Below are 14,881 nucleotides of genomic sequence, written 5' to 3'. Positions count from 1 at the left end.
GTTTAGAATTGTCATTACCAACAAGAACCACTTCGCCCTTCTCTGCAAAAACTTTTAGCATTCTAATGCTGCACTAACTGACCCAAGTATTCACTGCGAAATCTACTTCTTAGTGTCTCACAAATTCTTTGACAATACTTCCACCGTTTATGTAGATTTACCTTCTGTATCTCATCGAGGTCAGGCACGCTTACTTCTCTGACCTGTTGTAGAAACAAGGAGGGCGTCAAGGACTCAAGGTCTGAATTATCTTCTGATATGTAGGTTAGTGGTCGAGCATTCGAGCATTCATGACAGCTTCACAATCACATAGCACCGTAATAAATTCCTCATAGGTCAGTGAAGCTTTCCCTAAAATTTTTCTCAATAGTTGCTTCATGAGTCTGATCAAACGCTCCCACCATCCACCCCACCAGGCAGCGGTGGGTGGATTGAATCTCCACTCAATGCGCTTGATTGTTACAAAAGCAACTACATCTTCCCATTCTAGCTTGCTCAACAAATTTTCAGTGCCCACAAAGTTCGTCCCATTGTCACTGTAAACTAGTGGTCTACCTTGTCGAGCAATGAATCTTCGAAATGACTGAATAAAATCTCAAGATGATAAGCCAGAAGTTAACTCTAAATGTACAGCTCTATAAACAGCACAAGTAAATATACAAATCCAAGCCTTTTCTCCACTTTGAAGTATAACAGGTCCAGCTAAATCCACTCCTGTTATTTCAAATACTGCTGCATCTCTGACTCGATGTTCAGGTAAAGACACTTCCAGTCTTTTAGCATTATGTCTCGGACAAATCACACAACCTTTCACCACAGAACGAATAGGTTTTCTGCCTTTCAATATCCAAAACTGTTCTCTAAGAATACTCATCAAACCTTGTACACCTGCATGACAAGCTTCAATATGTTTATAATAAATAAGCCTCTTCACAATTGGATGTGAGCTTGGCAAGACAGCCGGACACCAAAATGTTTCTTTATCTGTAAGCTCTAGGATTTTAGTTTTCAGTCTTATGATTTGTTCCTTGTCTTCAAATGGGCACAAAGATTTCAGCTTCTTGTCTTCCAAATGGACATAAGAATGTCTTTGTACAAGTCGAATAACTACCTTTTCAGCAGCATTTACTTCCTCTATTGACAATTCTGTTGTCCTATGCTTCTTTGGATGACGGCAATTGAAAATGAATCTTCTGATCCACCCTATCAGTCAAACAATCTGTTCATATCTGGAAAACCTGTGATAGTACCAGTCATCTCTTTCTTCAATATTGGCTAAACTAGATACAATTGTCTTCTTCTTCTCTTGGGCAATAATTTCTTCTTGACATGTATACCTTTGTTCAGGCCATTTGCTCTTAGCTTCTTTTAACCACAATGGACCTTCCCACCATTTTGATTCCATTAACCATTTGGGTGAACACCCTCTCGAAGGAAGACCAGCACAGATCATAATACCCGGTACATAATTCCAAGATTCTCTCTTACTCATCGTTCTTATTTCACGCACACGATTTCCTACAAAGGGGTTCCTCAGATCATTGTGTCTAATCCATGCAAGAACCGTAGTCGAATCTGTCCAAAAATTAATTGGTATATCCCCAATGTCCAATGATCCTGTTACTAAAGTTGCTAATCTCACTCCAATAATAGCTGCCATCAATTCCAAGCGGGGTATGGTTAACTTCTTTATCGGAGCTACCCTTGATTTAGCTTGTACTAATTGCACCTTGACTTGTCCCTTAGCAATGGTTCTCAAGAATACTACAGCTGCATATGCCTTTTCACTAGCATCACAGAACACATGCAAACTCCAATCTTCTGAGCCTTCATCAATCCACCTAGGAAATACAAGCCCTTTCAAATAATGTAATTCTTCAACCCACTGTCTGAATTTACTTCCCATTTCTTCGGGCACTTCTTCATCCCAACTCAATTTTAACAACCATTTTTCTTGAAGAAGGATCTTCAGATACAAAGTCACTGAAGAGGTAATTCCAATAGGGTCAAATATTCTGTTGGCAGTTGACAAAATAACTCTTTTGGAGACAAGTGAACTTCATTCCTTGGAAACATTCTGGTCTCAATTCCAAATTATCTGTTCTTGTTTCCCATACCGAGCCTAATACAGATATTCTGTTATCTTCCGACAAGTTTCCTAGTGAGGTATACTCCCACCCTCGCAGTTCAAATTTAGCATCTGCCATGAAATGATTAGCTTCTTCAATAAACTGGTGGAGCTCCTCTGCATTGTTCACACTAGTAACACAATTATCTATGTAAAAACTCTGCAACAGCTGTGCAATGATATCCTTGGAATAGCTGCAGCTCTCTTCATTACATTTTTTCAGAGCTTGCTTCAGATGGTGTTCAATTACTGCACACAATAAAAATGGGCTACAACTTACAAAAAAAACCACTCGCTTGTGACGATAAACCTTTATGTCACCTTTCTCATCTATCCAAAGAAATCTCAAAAAATCATGGTCGCTTTTACATAAACTTATCTGCAGAAAAGCCTTCCTTATATCTGAGACGACTCCCAATTTGCGTAACCGAAAACGTGTCAGAATTGAAGGAATTATTTGAATCAACTTAATGCCTTTCTCTAAATACCCCTTTTCTCTTGCAGAAGCATCAAACACAGGGCGTATCCTGGTGGTCTCACTGTTCAATTTTACAACATGTCTATGAGGTAAATAGTGTCCCTTGGTGTCTATCTCTTCAGATGAAACCTCCTCGACGATGCCTTCTTCTAGCCACTCATTGAAAACCTGACAATATTGTTCATAACAGTCATCTTTCTTCAGTTTTTCAACAAGTGTATCCAGTCTTCTTTTACACATTTCTAAATTACTAGGAAGATGTGGGTGTCCCTCCACCCATGGCATTTTTACCCCATACCTTCCTTCTTGGTCAATCGTTAGAGTTCGTTCAAAATAATCCATCACTGCCTCTTGAGCTTCAATTTTGGACTTCTTTTCTCCAGGATCAGTAATACCAAGAACATCTAATTTCCACAAGTCTGCAACCGAGCCTTCCTTACAGAACATTGAAGCTGCAATCATGGATGAAACTCTATGACTTTCATGTGTAGTAACTTTGCCCATTAGTATCCAACCAAGCAGTGTTTCCATTGCTACCAATCCACATTTTAGAGCAAACTTCTTGCCAGTGAAAATTTTACCAGCTGTATCAGCACCAATTAAAACTTCCACTGAACCATTTTCTCTATCAGAAATTTCTACACCTATCCGTTTCAACTCTGCTAACCAAGGACCTTCAGTAACAGATGTTACACTGTCACAAATATTAGGCTGATCCATGGCTTCAAAATTGCATGCTAGTCAGTCTGACACGATAGCAATTATGTTCATATGGTGCAGAAAGAATGCCACCAAAAAGTGCATGTGTGACATTTTTCCCTTTTTACAACCTCATAATTCATTTCCTTTGCTGTAGATGTACAAATGTAGGATCGTTGAGAACCAGTATCAATGATTGCTCTTACAAATTTTTCAGCACTTTGTCCTCTTATTTTTACAACTAATGTTTGCAGAAACGTTTCAACATGTTCATTATTCGTCAAGGAATTTTCAACAACCATCTGTAACTTAGTCTGCTTCCCTGGAAAGTCTGTTGCCTGCTTAGTCCTTTGACTAGAGCACATCACTTCAACATGCTGCCCCTTGCAAATCCTGCATTTTAATTTTACCCTACAGTTTTGACTAAGGTAGTTTTTTTTCAAACATCTGTAACACAACCCTTTTTCGCCAAGCCTTTTAGCTTTTTCCGCAAAGGACCAACTGTGTGCTTTCACAGACTCCTCACTAACATGTGAATCACCACAAAATAGACACTTTGAAGAATCCCCTTTGCAATTAATCAATTCAGCTGCCGTGGGTATAGATTCAGTATGACTACTACGTTCCTTATTTCTCTTCAGATCAAACCCAGCTACACCAAGTGCTATTTTTTCTTCATTTTCCACTTCTTTCTTCAGGAAAGACATTATTTCTTCCAGACGACTCTCCAATTTATAATCTGTGGAATTTGCAGCACTTCTCTGCCACACTCGCAAAAATTCTTCGGGTAAACATGACTCAACAAGAGGGTATAATATTGCAGCACACTTATCTGACGTTACTCCTAAGGTACTTAATGCTCGTAACTGTGATTCCATTTTGTCATAAAGAACAGCCAGTTCCAACTTACTGTCACCATTTAAGTTGTGTAACACAAACTTCACGAACGTTAACTTCCACTAACACATCATCACGGCCAAAACGTGACTTAAGTCCTTCAATGACCTTGGGATAGTTTTCGTCACTGAGGGGAAAACTTTCTACAAACTGACGTGCTTTTGTACCTGGTATGGTAGCCTGTACAAGGTATTGAAATTTATCACAATCATCAATGCCCTCGTCCTTGTCACCTTCGTTTGAATTGGCTCCAGAAGGGTAACCAGTTCTTCACGTTACCATCAAATTTTTTAAGTTCCACTACCCGTAATTTGATTTTTCGTTTGCAGTTTACCGATGTGTCACTAACTGGGTCACTACCATTGTTCAACACCTGCTTACTTAATAACTGTTCCACCGTAGTCTTGATTCGATAAAAGTTACATGCATACTTATCTGCATTTTCTGCTTCGACGATCAAATCCTCTTCTTTGATATCATCGTCCATCAACAAATCACTGTACTGTGTGTCCAGATCCTGAAATTTGCCGAATTTATCTTGCAACAAACGGAAATTACTCTGCACTTCCACTACCTGGGCAATCACCATAGCATGCCGCTTCAATGTTATTCGCTACGTGCGTAAACAACGATCTTGTTACTTTTCTTAATTTACTTATCTTTTCCATGGTGTCTCAATCTTTGCCTTACACAAAGTCTCCCTGTCCTGTCACACAGTCGCCAAATGTTAAAAAACAAAACACCAATATAAGTAAATTAAGATTTAATCTCACACACAATCATCCAGTAGACAACATTTTCTCTTGCTGGTCACAGAATAAGAATCCCGCAAAAAAAAAAAAAAAATACACAGAATATTCACATCAAAAACATTCACAGAATACTCATATCAAGCAAATACACAGATTACTGCTTTACTATTTCTAACACACGTATTAAAAGGTTTCTTTAAATGTAGGAAAATGAAATTTATATATTGCTTGAGGTTCTTTTAACATTAATTGAAAACAATTCTTTCCATTAAATAAAAATGAATTCTTGAAACATATCCATGCAAATTTATGTGGATATCAGCACCATGAAAAATTATTTTAGTTCAAGGGCATGTAGAAAGGGTTTCTGTCTTCAGACACAGGGTTCTTCCCTCCACCCACCCTCTGTGGAGGGCTTGTGAGCACTGTTGCAAACCTAGCTCTTTTGGAGTCACATCTGGCTCTTTTTGTGACCTCATTTGTCTCCTAAAAATCTCCTTGCAGCATTTCAAAATTTTAGCTCCAAATATAGACCTTTTAGTATTATACTGTAAATAAATTCATATCCACAGTATATGCTTCATGAGATCTAACACCATCCAGAGCTGTGAGCTTATGAAGTAAGAATCATATTGTTCATCAGATGGGTGCCTTATGGAGCTGTTTGTTGCAGGGGGGTAATCTCTAACAAAGGGCTTCAGCTCGGGAGGTCTCTAAGTATGGACTTCAGGGGCACATTTTCTATATTATGTTGTTCTATAACCTCTTATGTAAATTGCAATGGGATGCCTAATGTTATTTACATGTTGACATGAATGCAAGTATTCAAAATCAAAAGTCCCCCTTCCCCGCTATGGTGCTATATCACTGGCTCCAGCCCACATAGACCAACATTTGCCATAAATATACATTTTTCATGTGATATTATTATATTGGCTATTTTTACCCAACATATTTAAAAACACCTTATTTGATTTGAGACTATTGTGTTCAGTTTCATAGCTGGTGTTAAATTAACACTTCACATCAACAAATAAAAAAAAATATGCAATGCTAAGAAACTTTGCAAACTAAGGTTAAAACTGCCACTTGCATGTTCAGAAACATTATCTAAAATGTTTGTATATATTAATGATCTACTTGGACCTCCATTGTTATCATCCATGTTGTTGTTCTTCAGGGTGCACAATAACATGTATAAATCTGTTTATAGCAGTGACTTCAGGAATTTTGTTTCTGAGGACAAAGTGTAAATGACTTATCAGGATGTTTCTGGTTCTTTTAAGTCTATTATAATATTACTATAAACAGTGGAAATTTGGTTTGGTTTAGTTATTTTTATAACAGATAATATTTATATTATCTGAAAATTTATAGAATAGGCTTCAGTTTGTTATAAATTCAGACAACAATCAGGTTCAAATGATTTTTTATGAATTACAAAATTATTCATGATGCTGGGGAATAACAACAGTGCACACCAAGGATGAAGCATGATTATATTCATCACTAATTCAGTGTCTATTTATCAATGCTCTGCACAACAAGGCAGCACGGGCAAGCCATTGCATTCCAAACCCGACCAGAGCAATAAAACTGCCCTTCATTCGCAAAACTTGGAATGTAGATGTGGCAGAAATGCAGATGATGTGTCTCAAAGTAACAGAATTCTGTCACAAGGGGAAGCTGCATCATGGGAAGTGAAGGTACATAATAAAAAGCTCCACTGTGAAAGAACTTCCCGAGTCTAGAGAAGAGAACCTGCTAAATACTTCCCACCGGTGGCGTCGCATGGAGTATATCCTTGGGTGTTCACATGCAGTTTAATATCAGAGAAAATTTACAGCCTGCCCCCGCCCCCCTGCCAGACCGAGGGGGCTACAAACACACAGAGAAATCAATTATTGGTCATCGTTGCAGAGAAGAGAACATTGATTAATCGAGATTCAAAAGGCGAAATTTTAGCCAAGAATTGAAGCTAAGATTCCTCTTTTTTTTTCTGAGAGTGTCTTTGCCAAATGTCGAAGAAAAGAAACATAAAAGTACAAATATAACAGTGCCTGTTTTATCAAGGATACGAACCTGGGACCTTGTATTTGTAGTGCATTGCTAGACACTCCACCAGAGTGCTTAGCGAAAATACTTTTACAAAACACAGGCTAATTTTAATTTCTTGCGTATTATCGTGTTCACTTAACAACCCCTACCTCCGTCACCCATGAAGGCTCCCTCAAAAACAAGGAAAAATTCACAAGTTGAACAATGCAAAAATTCTTTTGCAAGTTTGAATTATTGAAATTCCTTACTTTTCTCCTCGCCAAACTTCATGGCAGAGTGGTTATCACAGCATCCCATAATGCTAGGGATCCAGGGTTTGAATCCCGGGCCAGGGTATGGATGTTCTTTGTCAATGTCCTTTCATCATATCATCACTCATCCCCATCTTCGCGATTAGCGAAAAGTGGCAGAATAGCAAAGTATAATAAACCAAACCAATAAACAATTACTTTTTTCTATATTTTAGTATTGAAAATTCCTTTTCTTGCTCCCAAGAATTAACCTCCATCCTCATTTTGGCTAATCATGAAAGCCATCGAATATGTGATATATTTTTAATAGCTATTTGTAATTTCACAGCAGCTTCCCTATATTTCATTCATAAATCTCTGGCAATGCTCAAATTTCATGATGAGAATTGCAACTCACAAAACTTAGCAATTGTTGTTTTGTAGCTTATCTGTAGGAGATTATAACAATTATAATTTATTTTCATAAAAATGTAATTGGTAATTATCCATACTCGTTTTACATGTGTACCAAGATAAATATTATTTTCTGCTAACAGTGCCTTCGTCTTCATTCGTATTGATTCATCTACATTATTTAAAGGTTTAAGCAGCACATTTAACTATTGATGTAAGCGTAAATCTGCTCATTTTGGTGATAGAGTGTTTTAGAATTTACTGTGCAAGGCTTTGGGTGCACAACAACTATTTGCAATGGAGTTGTTGAGGAGGTTTGCAGCCTTAATTTTTGGTGAAATGTAGAGGGAAAGGTCTAAATATGACCCCCCCTTTTTATTTTGTCATTTTCGGAAGAAGAAATTAATATAGCACCTGCCTTTAAAATGCATATCTATGAAATATAGACTTAAATGTAATAGCATGCTAAAGTATAGAAGGTCTCCATTTCTTTAAAGAAAAGAAGCAATTTCTGGAAAATGGTAAAATGATGTATTTCAAAATTATAATCTAAATATAAGCTACTAGTGGCAATATCACAAAAAGCAATTAAAATTTTTAAAAAACAATAATTTATTGCTAAAACATTATAAACTTCATATTTATGAATAATCTGTTGTTTTGAAAATCACGCGGAATGGGAAAAATCGAAATTAAGAAAAACATCCAAATATTTGTTCAAAATGTGATCTCAGCATTAGACCTCATGTCATAGCCCATATTTAGTTCATCACGCTATTTTTCTTCCTCAATTTATTTTTGCTCTCTGTGGTATACATTTCACAAACAAATCATGGCATTCTAGAAGCCCACATTTGTTTTATGTACCGCTAATATCATAACCTATACAAAGCAGATGAGAATTGAGAAAATGCTGAGTTAAAACATACCTGCAATAAGTTTTCGGAGGTCGCAATTCTATAACAGCATCCAGGCCGAAACTAACCACCACTTTCTCTTGCAAATTGGCGCAGCAACCTTTGTCCTTAACAGATAACCAGTTCCCATAGCCTCTGCCAGGCTGCAGCACCCAGGAGCACTGATAACTCCAAAACCCATGTTTAAACTTTTGCCCATATTTAAACTTTCACCCATATTTAGATCTTCTCTATTGGAAAATAAAGATATTGGGCTAAAACATCAAAGATCTTAGGAATTACTATAACAATGTATATTTCCTAAATGTTGCATGTCCTATTACAAAGAAATATATATATTTAAATAAAATAATCAGAGATTGTGTCTCAAACAAAATTCTGCAGAAAAAATTTCAACTAGAAAGCATTCATGACAAATTCATAGCTACCAAAGAGAAAATTTATAATGACATGTAAGAAAAAAGAATACGAAAAATTAATTAAATCTGAGAAATCTCACCATTTATCACAAAAATAAAACAACAATAGCAATAAATCTAAAATCATATGGGATATACTAAACAAGCAAAAAGGAAAAATAATAATAAAGATAAAGAAAATATTTCACTAGTTGTAAATGGAACTGAGGTAAAAAACCCAGAAACCATAGCAATAATATTCAATAACTCTTGTGAATGATAACCCAAACACTAGATTGTGAACAAAGCACAGTGAAAATTCGGGACGACACACTAGTGCCATTCAAAACTCTATGATAGTGGAAGAAATAAGTATAAATGACATTGAGAATGCTATTAATTCCCTAAATAACAAGAAATCGTGTTATATTGATGGTTGATCTAACCATCTAGTAAAAAAATGTACACCCTGTCTACTCCTACCTCTACAATTTGCTATAAACTCATCATTAAGAAATGGCATATTCCCAAAGATCTTAAAAAAAGAGTGTCATAAAACCGATATAGAAAAAAAGGGCCTGAAACAGACCCCTTAAATTACAGACCAATATCAATTACTTCATCCTTCTCCAAAATTCTTTAAAAAATTATCTCCAATAAAATTCATGATTTTTGCTCCAAATCTCATATTTTAAATGAATAACAGCATGGTTTTCAAAAAGATAAATCAACGAATTCTGCAACTGTATCACTGAAGCCTTGGAGGACAAGGATATTCCGAGGACAATATTTCTAGATCTGTCCAAAGCATTCCTAGCTGGAAATTTTTCCAATTGGTTCCAGTAGCCAATATGAGTTTTTACACACTCTATCGGAACCGATTGGTCAATTGTAATGAATTGGTTTCTATCTGATAGTATTTTATTGTTTTCAATATATTGCTTATGAAAAATTCTTATTTATACAACTGTAAATGCAATGGAGAAATCATATGAAACAAGTAAAATAAATCTCTGGTAAAGCATGTGGAATTTGTAACTTAGAAAAAAACTTTCACATTCAAAACTTTTTCAAATATATGAACATTTTTAACTCATTATGTTTAACACACTTATAGAAAATCGAAAAATATGCTGCTTCAGTCATAAATTGACATGTTGTTCTTCCTTTATACATGCAAAGACAGAAAAAATTGGGTTAAACAAAGAATCTGACACACAACACTTGAAAAGGGGAAGAACAAACAATACACTGTCGAAATCGACTTAGTTGATCAAAAGATTGCTCATTTTCCCAATTGCATTGCATACACATATGATTAACCATGGAAATTCCATATTAAAAAGCAAGAATTAATGTGAACATTTATTCCAACTACTAGCTGCTTTAAGGTTGAATTGGTTCTTAAGAAATACATAGTTCTTCTTATTAAGATAAATCTGACTTCAGTAGTATGCATTAGAATTCAGAATAAATTCAGTTCAAGTGTGCTGTTTTTCCAATGAACTTCTAAATCACAGGAAATGTTGGGTCAATAAATGAATTTATAACATGTTAATTCTACAATATATACAAACTTACAATTGGATACAATTCACCAATTGGAAATTGTATTGATTTTCCAATTGGTTTCAATTGAGATTTTGATTGAAACCATACATTCCAATAGCTATATTAGGCATCCAATAGAATCCGATTCATTCCAATTGAAACCAATTCAATCCAATTGAAATTTCAATTGGAACCAATAGAAAATTCCAGCTGCGTTTGACTCTCTCAACCACAACACAGTTATGCATAAACTATATAGTTTAGGTATACGAGGTGGCACACTTAACTTAATTAAGTCATTTCTTTCTGAACAAATACAATGCACTCAAATTGAGCATGTAGATAACCTGGCAACAAGAAGAACTTTGATAACTTGACGGTTTACTTAGATGAAAATGAACCATGTAATATTTCTAGGATTGATCATTGATGATAAATTAAATTGGGCATGTCATACTGACTATATCTGTGATAAACTCACCAAATATCTTTATCTGCTGAAAATCCTTTCACAACATAATATCAAGAAAATCAATATGAATCTTTATCATGGTCTTATGTATACTCACTTAGAATACTGTATTACAGCTTGGGGAGGAGCAGCTCACATACATACAAAAAGAGTATATGTACTACAGAAAAAGTCTGTTAGACTTATATGCCAAATAACTTTCAGATCTTCATGCAGAATTGCCTTTCGCAAAAACAAATTATGACTTTAAACTCACTGTATGCTTATAAATCTATTATCTATGCACTTAATGACAAAACACATTTTAGATACAAATGAATTCATGGACATAATACAAGACAAAGTCAAAACTTCCATATCCAGACTAATAGATTAACTCTGACAGACAGATCACCACATTCTTTAGGTTTAATATTCCACAACAACCTTCCCTCTTGGCTACAAAATACCACTCCCTTAAAGAAAATTGCAGATAATTAAAAAATACCTCACAGACATTTTCTAATATATAAAAATGTATGTATGTATGTATGTGTGTATCAATGTATGTTTGTTCCGGCATAACTCTCGAACGCGTGGAGCAATTTCAACCAAACTTGGTACACATATGACTTACAATCTGGAAAGAAATATTGTTGGGGTAAGCCACCCCTAGCACCCCTAGGGCTGGGGATGGGAAGGGGTAACATGTAAAATTAATCAAAAATGACCAATATTAGTGTAGAATCCATAGTTTTCGGGGTCGCTAAGATGAATAGTGACACTTTGAATGAAATTCAACTCCAAGTTCATCACCTATCGGGAGGAGGGATGAGAGGGGGTGAAAAATAAAATGTAAAAAATGACCTAAATTAGTGTTGAATGCATAGTTTTCGGAGTCGCTAAGCTATTAAGCTATAAAGTACTGTGGAGTGGATTTAAAATCGCCATGTTTCTTCCAAGGACAACTTTATGTTGCTTACTCAAGGGTAGGTTCACCAAAGAATTTATTTATTATTGCTCCTGGAGATGAAACTAAAAATGTTTATAATCAGGTTTTGAGTTAAATTAATAATATAATGAATTTGTAAAAGATTTTACTTTATAGTAATTTGAATACTGTACTTATACTTTTAAATACCTGTAAATAAAATTAGTTCCATTTTACACTATAGTTAGAATTCATTATTTTCCTGTCTAATAGAAGATTGGGATAAATAAATACCTGGGCAATGCCGAGTATTCAGCTAGTTGAACTATAAATTAGACTGGGTACAAGTATCAAGTATACAAAGAAATTCAATAATGTCATAGAAGGAATAATGTATCCCTTATTTTAATAAATCATGCATGTACTATATATTCTACAAGTATATATGTTTATCATTGTCTATAATATTGAGAATATAATGTACAATATGTAAGCTTCTTTATCACATATATGCAGCATGTAAAAATGTTTGTTCTTATACTGTAATAGCCTGCATACCATAGCTTATATTTTATTTTCATGTATCTGACGAAATCCATACCCATGAAAAATGGGTCAACGGATGAATAAAGATTATCATTATATGATTATTATGGTGTGCATACTGTACAACAACCAATGCACACCATTAAGAATAATGATAAGGAAATAGTCAGAACATTTACAGATATAAATATTACTTTCTAATAATATTTCTTTTCACATTTTTCTCCTAGCATCTTCCCGTGTAACCAACTTACGTGTGCTTAAAAGATCATGGAAGGACTTTCAAATTCACTGGGATCCTCCAGCATATCTTGGTGGAGACATAACATATTATCAAGTATCATACCAGGTTTGTAGCATCATTAAACTACAAAAAATTAAACACTCTTGTAAATCACCATTTTAAAATTGCTTGACATTTCTTTCCCTTTACTTATGATTAGCGCAACCTCATAGTATTAGCAAAGGGGTAAATTCCATGTCAAATCAACCAGTTCAAAAAGCTTTTTTATCATTGATTTGGCTAAATTTTGGTATACATGTTTCTTATCATCTGAAATATAGAAAATATATTTTTATTATTATTCACGTTGCCAGTTTGTGAGTTATTGAAATTTGAAAATTGACAAAATTGCCCAAAAACTGCTCACCACTGAAACTTTAAATACAATTTGCAAGAGACCTGTTTCAACTACAGGGCTGGGCATGTTCTCATTTTAAAGCTTATGAAGAAGGCTTTCATTTGTTATATACAACATTCTTGGATTTTTGGAAAATCAAATTTTGAAAGATATTTCAAAATTTTATTTTACAATTTCCAAAAAACGAAATATTCAAAAATTTTACACATATTGGTGCACATCTACTGAAGGTTCAGTCAAAATTTCAAGGTGGTATATCTTTGGTATCATGTGTGAGAGACAGTTAAAGGTCAAGTGTGAGTCATCCCTTTCCTGCAGTTTGCTTGTATATTCCTTATCTCCTATGCTTCTTTGTTCAACTGGATCAGTTGTGGTGTAGCTGTCAGAGTGTGTACATGTCAGTTAACTTCTGTGCTGTAAATTGTTTGAAACTTGCTTATTAGTGTTTTTTAAATTTTTTTAAAAATAAATCTTTATATGGATGGCAAGAAGTGGTCCATTTACTGTTGTAATCCTTTGAATCAAAAGGGACACTGGTGTAGTAAAGATCTGAGGAATGTGGTAGCTTGGATGGTTTCTTTAAATTTGGGAATTGAAGAAAACACGAAAATTTGCACTTCCTGTAGACTGCAATTGGGGAAGGAAAAGCAGGCTATCGTTCCAGACGAGATGATAATGCTGTTCCTAGTTGCAGTAACCAAGATTCAGAATATATGGATGTTGATACAGAGTTCAGCAACTTGAATGCCTCTTTGATCTCTCTTGTTGAGTCTCCAGTGAGTAAGAAGAAACTAAAGAGTTCGAAAAGGTATTGCAGAGGATAGATAAAGAAATAAATAAATACTTATACCGAATCCATTTTTCATGCAGAAGGTGATAAAGATGAAGATGAATGCCACTGTAGCAATTCAGAATCAGAAATCTTTGAGATTTAAAACTGCAAATAAAAGTGAAAGGTTCATGATTTTGTCTATTTTGCCCAAAAGTTGGTCATGTGGAAAAATTGGAAAGGAGTTTGGTGTTAGTAATTACATAGCAAGGAGAGCAAAAAAAACTTGTCGAAGAGAAGGGAATTTTGTCCTCACCTGACTCCAGACTTGGAAAAACGTTACCAGAAAAAACAGCCAAATTAGTTAAATATTTTTACTGTGTTGATGAAGTTAGCAGGCAAATTCAGTTTTTTTTAAATCTAAATACCCGCTACTTAAAATTGGGTTTTTAAAATTTGTAGCATTAAGACCAAAGAGTTGCATAATAGCAGGAGCCAGTGGTACCCACACTGTATGTGTTTGTACTACTCATCAAAATGTTAAACTGATGATAGCTTAAGTGATGAAGTTGGTAGGTATGCTTCTGTATTTATAATGTGGTTAGGTATGTAAAATATGTTAACTTAAATCATCGCATGGCCTTGAAAGGAATTCACTTTTCATATGATACCAAAGAGATACTGCTTTATATTACGATCTCGTATCCTCTTTCTGGCTCTCGTGTAGTCAAAACAGATGGAGCTCTCGGCTTCAGTGCGAACTGTTCTGGGATCGATTCTCGAAGGGGGCTCCAAAAGTTCCTGTGTTGATCCAGCATCAGATGACAAAAAGTACTTCAGAAAGAGGCCCGCTCTTCTCAAAAATATAAAAACATTCCACCTGAAATTTTGACTGAACCTTCAGTAGATGTGTACCAATATGTGTAAAATTTTTGAAAATTTGGTTTCTTGGAAATTGTAAAGTAAAATTGTGGAACAACTTCCAAAATTTGATTTTCGCAAAAACCAAGCATGTTGTATG

The 14,881-nt window shown here is 35.0% G+C and overlaps 1 protein-coding gene across 1 annotated transcript in view; it reads left to right on the top strand.

The window, feature by feature from the left end:
- The window catches only part of LOC145979600 (uncharacterized), a 279,253-nt gene that overhangs the window by 248,777 nt on the left and 15,595 nt on the right, over positions 1-14,881 (top strand). Inside the window, exon 23 of the mRNA XM_083112566.1 lies at positions 12,681-12,799. Within this exon, the coding sequence (XP_082968692.1) occupies positions 12,681-12,799 (119 nt within the window). The remainder of the gene's footprint in view (positions 1-12,680; positions 12,800-14,881) is intronic.

The sequence above is a fragment of the Lepisma saccharinum genome, chromosome 26, assembly GCF_977018435.1.
Source record: "Lepisma saccharinum chromosome 26, izLepSacc3.1, whole genome shotgun sequence".
Classification (NCBI taxonomy): domain Eukaryota; kingdom Metazoa; phylum Arthropoda; class Insecta; order Zygentoma; family Lepismatidae; genus Lepisma; species Lepisma saccharinum.
This window is presented reverse-complemented; position numbering and strand designations above follow the sequence as displayed.